At 50.7% G+C, this 7,739-nt stretch overlaps 1 protein-coding gene across 1 annotated transcript; it reads left to right on the forward strand.

Moving 5' to 3' along the window:
• The first annotated feature begins 4,371 nt into the window (after positions 1 to 4,371).
• Positions 4,372 to 7,352, forward strand: XBP1 (X-box binding protein 1). Its single transcript, XM_054392694.1, is given in 5 exon segments — positions 4,372 to 4,580; positions 4,677 to 4,773; positions 4,853 to 4,978; positions 5,524 to 5,655; positions 6,362 to 7,352. Coding segments are annotated over 5 exon segments (1,122 nt in total). The 3' UTR covers positions 6,920 to 7,352.
• Positions 7,353 to 7,739: the final 387 nt, after the last annotated feature.

Below are 7,739 nucleotides of genomic sequence, written 5' to 3' on the forward strand. Positions count from 1 at the left end.
AACTTTAGGCGTGTGAGGTTTCAGCAGTTGGCTGGCTTCAGAAAGCTTGCTCAACATGTTAAACATAGGGTGTGCAGAGCACAGGCAGGCAGTTCACTGGGACAGCTAAAGCTCAGCCCTTCTGGTATCTGCCAAGAATGTCCTGAAACATCACCCCCAGCAATGCCCTCACTGCATCGTCTCAACTAAGAGCATTACTTTCATCTTTGCTCCCAAAAAAATATATGATGCAGGAAGGTTAGTACAGGAGAGGGCATCAGTGGGGGGTCCCCTATCCATAAATTAAGCTAGTCAGTTGCTGTACACACACCTGCAGCTTTGGGAGGTGTGCTTCCCACCTGCCTCTGTGCCCAGGGACACCACGCAGTCGATGGCCACTGAACACAGAACAGGGCTCAGCCTCTGAGTGCAGCTGCCCCGAAGAAGAGCAAGGTGAGCTTCAGTGCCTGTGGCTGCTGGCAGCTCCAGTGACACTGAAGGGAAAGCCTCTTCCCCTGAAAAAAAAGGCCTTGTAAGAGGCTCAACCGCTGCCCAACTTTCACAGTGTCTTTGTCACAGAAACACTTCACAGCATTGTCTGAGTTAACCTGGACCTCCTCGGGCAGTCAGGAGCAAGACTTCATTAACTATGGTGATGGGAGAACAGATTCTCTTGGGATGCAGAGAGAGGAAAGCCTGCTGCAAGGGCATGTGATCTCTGTCACAAGATACCAAGATACACACTGTGTACCTCGTGCCTGAGTCAACTGATGCTGCCTGCAGAGGCTAGGACACTGCTGTGGGGAAAACACAGACAGAGCTCCAGCACAGAGTTCTGAAGGAAGAGTTGTAACAGGAGGCACTCGTGGTACAACTGGGATAGAAACTGCCTCACCACAAAATCAGCTAGGTCAGAGGGCTGAGCCACAGAGATGATCAAAGCAAGAATTCCCAACCTATGTCTGTGACCCACTACACAGATCTAGGATGGAACTGAAACAGATCTGCCCACTGTTCCCTGTAATTTTGGACAGCAACAGGTACCAGTAATGTATGTGAGCTGGAACATAAAGACAAGGAACTGGGATGGAAGGTACGCGGGTTTGTAAGATGCCTTGTAAGACTCAGAATTCAAAGCTGGGCTCCCTGGATCTTTTCCACACTTCTCTGGTGGAACATAGAGTCCACTGAGGTAGACTTTCTAAATACTAATGGAGAATGGATGATGAGGGAAGAGTCACCTTCTGCAGGAATTGTTTGTGGCAGTGTTAGAAGCCCACATACCATGCCACAGCAGGTGGGCAGTGAGTAGCAGCATGCGGAAGGCAAAGGACAAAGCCTGTGTGATTCCTCATGCCTAGCAGGATTGCCTTTTTGCTGAAGAAAAGCTGTGTCACTGTTCTTGCCAGCCTACCAGTGATGAAAAGTTCTATATCCTTGGTTATCTTCTTGTCTGTAAATTGTCCCCACCTACTACAGCAATGAAGAGCACGAGCAGCAGCACCAACCCTGTGTATGTTTCCAAAGAGCCTGAGCTGTTATGACCAGAAGGAAGTGTTAGCCAGAAAAGTGGATAAGGTGGCCAAAGTGAAGCTCTTCCCCTGTTCAGCTGACAAGGAGCTCAGCAGCTAGGTTAGTAGAGTCTCTTACAGAAAGGTGAGAGTTACTTTCCACCTGGACACTAAGAGCAGGAGAATTCTGAGAGCTGCACTCTTGAATCTGTGTGTAATGAAATTTAAGAACAAGTGAAATTAATGCAGAATTCATTACAAACATTACAGGCTTGGAATAACCTCCTTCTATGCTACAGACAGTTCCCCTTCTCAGTTATTCAGCTAGTGATACAGATCTGGGAATACTCCAGCTGTTGACACAAGCTTGAAGCCCTGGGCCACTTTCCCAGTGCTTTTGAGACACACACTGTGCAAACAAACTCTTTCTCAGACTATGCCTTTTGGTTAAACTGTCTTTATACCTTCTCTTTCTGTTTTCTTTTCCTTCTCTGCTCTCCCTTTTTCATAAGTAGATGGCTTTCAGCTATTACACATGGGTAAAGCCTTCGTTAAACAAATCTTTGTTAAACAAAACTGTTTCCTTTGGTGGGTGAGCCACCTGGAACACACAGGAAAGCTGTGTTAGGAACTAATGTTGTTTCTGGCAGGACAACCAACAGTAGCCTCATCAGCACACCCTTTGGGTGGATAATGGTGCTGAACTGAAAGGCAAAGTGAGAAGCATTCCTGAGGAACTAGAGCACTGTCATGTGGATCTTGGGTTGGAATCCACCAAATGAAAAAAAAGAAAAATGGAAAAACTAGAATGTGTAAACAGAGTTTGAAAAAAGAAAAAAAAAAAGAGGTGGAATTAAGAATTAAACTTGAAGTCTTTCAGTTAAAGCTCTCTGAATATGTCAGTGAAAGAACAGCTTTACAGAACTTTCCTTTGCCACTCTTATCCAGTGACTTAACCATATATCTAATAAAAGACTTTACGTATTTTAAGAGTAGTACCATGATATTTGTGAGCCTAAACGTCCTCAGTTGCTCTATCACAGCAAGTCTTAGTGACTCAACAGGACAAGATTGCTATTGCTACTGTTGTGTTCAATAAGAGGGGACACCACCAGTGCCAAGGGCAACTTCCAGTTTTGTGTTTGGTCACACATCACTGCTACCAGTATGGCTGTCCTTACACTTAGTTTATTCATAATCACAATTGTTTGTTGCAAAAGGAAAAACTGCTTGTGCCCTGGTTCCATATCAAATTAAACAGGAAAATTAAATCACTTACAGACAGCCACAATGGTAAGAAGTCTGAATATCCATACGACCAATGACATCTCAGCTGGTCTCAACAGCATGGACATGGGCATCACAAAGCAGCGCAAGCAGGGGCGGTTTGTTTGTTGTACAAAAGGGCAACCGGAAATCCTAGAATGGCTCAGGTTGGAAGGGACCCCAAAGATCATCTGCTCCAATCCCCCTGCCATGGGCAAGGACAGCTCAACTAGACTCAGCTGCTCAAGGCCTCATCCAGCCTGGCCTTGAACACCCCCAGGGAGGAGGCATTCACAGCCTCCCTGGACAGCCTGTTCCAGAGTCTCACCACCCTAAGATAAGAAATAGGTATTCATAATGGACCTGCATTTTGTTAGTTTTCAATGGTGGAAACCAGAACCAACAACATTTTTGCACTCAGCCTAAAGGGCTTATGAAAAGTCAGGGGTTTCACAAAGATGTCAAAGCAGAAAGGTGAACTCCCAGCCTTAACTGTATGTCAGGCTGCACCGAGCAGGGACAGAACAAACACAAACTTACAAATGCAGTTTGTTCTCTGTATCATGAAAGCCTGGCAGAAGCCCAGCACTGGAGTCCTGCCAAGCAAACCCCCCAGTGCCTCTGAGCTCTGAGAGCTCATGTCTGTCCTTTACTGCCTAAGGACTTCATTAATCTCAATTCGGCATGGCAATAGATTTCAGAATTAATTGAAAGCAGCCAAAGTTTCAACATTTCATAACTACTCAGGTCGTGGGCAGCTGCCACCTGCGAAGCATGGCAGGTGTCAGGCACTGCGCTGAGCCCGCCGGGGCTGCCCATTGCTGCTGGCATGAACAGCATTCTGTCCGTGTGCACAGCTTGTGCAGCGTTCCCCGGGCAGGACCCATCCTTGCCTGGGCCCCAAACCCTTCAGCTCTGGCAGGCTCGTTCGTGGTACGCTGAGGTTCCTCATCGACAGCCCTAACAGTGCACAGATCACTCCTCACACACGGCTGCTGCTCCTGAGAATTAAGCTGGGCTCCGAGAACAACCCTGAGGTATTTTTGCATGCCCTCTGCAACTCCCGCTCATCGCTCATTGACTTCCTTGCTGCCTTTGATTCTTTTGAGCACAGTTTTCAGCCCAGTCTCACGGCACCTGCGATAGCTCCATTCTTGGTAGTTGTGTGCCCACGGAAGTTGTACTTCTCCCTCGGGTTCTGCTCGGGACAGCTTTAGGACACTCGCCTCTGGGAGGGTGGCCAGGAGACCTTTACCTGCCACCCCTGACCGGGCGCGGCCCCTGCCAGTGCAACTCAACAGCCGAGCCGAGCCGAGCCGAGCCCAGCCCAGCCCAGCCCAGCCCAGCCCAGCCCAGCCAAGGGGTTCCCGCTCGTCACGAGCTCCAATGACCCTGACCTCTGCCCCTTGCCCCTCACCCTCATCTGATGCAATTCGTTTCCCCTCTTGCTTTGAGCCGCAGACCAATCACACGCTAGCCTGGGCGGAATGTCACGCCGTCCCGGCCAATGAGGAAAAGCCACGATAGTAGAAATCCGGGCGGGGCGGTGAGGAGGGTAGGGGTTTCTGAGTCGTGGTGCCGGGCAGCGCAGGGTCTCGGCTTGTCTGCTCCGGCTATGGCAGCGCTGCCCGGTGCCGCGCCCCCTCGGCTGCTTCTCATCTCTGGCAAAGCGGCCGAGCCGCCCGGCCCCGCGACGGGTAGGCAGCTTTCCGTGGTCCTGCCGGCAGGAGCCGCCTCTGGCACCCCGGGTCTAGAGGGCCCGCAGCCGGCCCGCAAGCGGCAGCGACTCACCCATTTGAGCCCGGAGGAGAAGGCGCTGCGCAGGTGAGTGCGGCCGGCGAGGCCTGGCTGTGGTGCCGTACGGTGGTGTCTGTCCGCGGGGTCTCACCGCGCTGACGGCCGCCCTGCCCTGTCCCCTAGGAAGCTGAAGAACCGCGTGGCGGCCCAGAGCGCCCGAGACAGGAAGAAGGCGCGGATGACGGAGCTGGAGCAGCAGGTGGTGGAACTGGAGGAGGAGGTGAGGGACCGGGTGAGGTGTTGGGTGGGACAGGGGTGGCCCGCGCTGCGGTCTCCCTGACTCACGGCTGGCTCCGCAGAACCAGAAGCTGCTACTTGAAAACCAGCTCCTGCGGGAGAGGACGTGTAACCTCACCCTGGAGAACCAGGAGCTACGCTGCCGCCTGGGCCTAGATGCTCTGAAGACGGAGGAGAAGGAATCCAAGGTGAGTCGTCTGCCGCTCGTCTTCCTCTCCTGAGCGCAACCTGCCAGGAACTTCCCAGCTCTGAGGTTGTTGCATGGCAGTGGACTAGGAGGAGCAGCCCCAGCGGGAGCTCGCTGCCGTGTGGCGGGGAGGGGAGTGGCCTGGCCTGGCCTGTTCCAGCAGGCCGGACTGGCAGAGCCCTAAGTGGGTGCCCTAAGTGGGATAGCACGGGTGGTGGTGAGCTGGCTATTTCATCAGCTTTTCTACAGTACTTTGTAGAGATGCAGTGCTAACCGTGCTAAGGTGTGTGTGCCTGTCTCGAGGGACTCCAGTGTGGGGTGAGGGGGTCAGGGTGAACAAAATAAATCTGCAGATCTCTGGAAGTTTGAGCCACATTGGAAGTGGCATTACCTTCAGATTCCTGCTGCACAAGCAAGTGGAGAGTCTGATTGTGAAGCCTTTGCTGGAGGAGCAAGCTCTTCAGGGTTCTGTGCTGTTGGCTGGTGGCTGACTGGACTTTTTCCCTTGGCACAGGCTGTGAAGGAGTCGCAGGTGGATGAGATCAGGCTGGTGACCGGGTCCGCTGAGTCCGCAGCACTCAGACTACGTGTTCCTCTGCAGCAGGTGCAGGCCCAGCAGTCACCATTCCTGATCGCTTCCACATGGATTCTGATGGCAGTGATTCTTCAGACTCAGAGGTAAGTCCCCAGTTCTGTGCAGAGTGCCTGTGATGTTTGGAATCAGTGTGAACATAACACTAGTGATAATTTCATGATGTGAAGTCATTCCATCTGGCTGGCTTTCCATACTTGAAATATGTTTTTGTGGCTTAAAGCAGCTGTATCAGGCTGTGTTTGGTGTGTACAGGAATTTGTGCAATGTGTTCAAGTCCAGTTCCCATAAAACCTGGGAGGATATTGCCTGAGGCAGTCTTTCAGCTCATTGCAGGAATGCACAAATACCAGAAGCATGCTGTGCTTTTGCTGTTATTGAAAGCAAAGTTGATCGCTTTAAAGTGCCAGCTGCTCAGACCTGGAACCCTGCCCCTTATGAATGGCTTCCAGGAGTGCGAGGATAGGGCTGCCAGAGCAAAGCTCTGCTGCTTGCTGTGTGAGGCCAGCAGGCACTGTGGTACCTGATGGCTCTGAAAGGCCAAACTTCCTAGGAGAGGCTGTGAATATGCATGCAGAATTCTATAATGGTTGTTAGTGCCTTTAATAGGCAGAGATTTTCTGAAATATAATTAGTTGCCTTCACTGCCTGTTTGATAGCTGCATGTCTGTTCTAGTTCTCTGATCATGTTAGTGTACATTAATGTCCAGTTGAGGGTTGGTAGATGCCACAGCTGGTGTTTTGCTGTAATAGGAGTGGGCTGTCGTTCTAAAACAGTGTTTCATTCTGCAGCCTGATCTGCTCTTGGGCTTTCTGGACAGTCTGGACCCAGACATGTTTCTCAAATACACTGATCCAGAGTCAACCTGCCTGGAGAAGCTGGAGGAAGAGATCTGTGGAGAAACAAATTCCTTACCACCCTCCTCCTCTGCCTCTTTGGGGTCCTCATCAGCTAAGCTGGCAGCCATTAATGAACTGATAAGGTTTGATCATGTGTACACAAAGCCCCTGATACTGGAGATTCCTGTTAAAATGGGCAACCAAACCAACATGCTAGTGAAAATTGAAGAAGTATCTCTCTTTCCATCTGAAGACAAAGCTATCCCCAAGGTCCCAGTGTCTGTGAAAGAGGAACCTGTAGACAGCTTCATGCCTGAACTGGGTTTCTCTCATCTGCTTTCTTCTCATCGTAGCCCTGCAGCCTCAAACTATCTGTTGGATGCCTGTAGTGACTCTGGGTATGAAGGGTCCCCATCGCCCTTCAGTGACATGTCTTCTCCACTTGCCACTGACCATGCCTGGGAGGATAGCTTTGCCAATGAACTCTTTCCCCAGCTGATCAGTGTCTAACTCAGTAGTGTTAACTCCCCTTGTGTAGCTGTCCTGGCAGAAGAGCCAGCCTCTGTGGAGGGAGGGGGCATCCAGTGTGTTCAGGAAAGTGGTGCTCATTTCAGCCCCTGCTAGCAGAGGGGTGATGGCCAACACTTTCCTGCTGGTATGAGAGCCTATCCTGTCCTGCCCTCCTCTCACATCAGGGTTGGCTTAGGAAGGAGGAGAGCTTATGTTTCAATTACTTGCCAATTCTACATGAACCTAAAAGTAAACATTTTGGTTTTGCATTCAAATTTTGACCAGAAACTGCAACAGCATCTGTATGGACAGCTGGGTTAAGACTGAATAGTCCGCTCCCCTCCCAGATTCACGGTGTAAATGCTTGGTTTCCGTTTGCTGTGTAGAGTTGCTTTCTCTGTGTAATATTTAACTCTGGTGCAATTAAAGTGCAGTGCAGCTCACTGGCCCTTTTTTGCCTTGGATCTCAGTGGGGAGGGGAATAGTTCCTGGGCCTTGCAAAGTTTGAAAGTATAGAATTTTGAAGAGAGTAGGTCTCAATATCTTGTCCTTGTACCACCTGAATGCAGCAGTCCAGCAGTGCTCCATGGTGTATACAGCTGGATGCTGGGGGCATCTGATGCTGCTGAAATCCTACACTGAATGTGGAATTGTCACAGGTGTTGCACAACTGTTCTTGGTTTTGGTGCTATTTCAGCCCTTGCGTGAAACTTGGACTAAACTTGGCAGTGGGGAGGGCAAGAAATGGGGGTGGGGCAAGGGGAGGGTATTGGTCACTGCTAGTCAAGGTGGCAGGCCTGCTAGGCATTACAGACTTGAG

This window comes from Indicator indicator, chromosome 26, assembly GCF_027791375.1.
Source record: "Indicator indicator isolate 239-I01 chromosome 26, UM_Iind_1.1, whole genome shotgun sequence".
Classification (NCBI taxonomy): Eukaryota; Metazoa; Chordata; class Aves; order Piciformes; family Indicatoridae; genus Indicator; species Indicator indicator.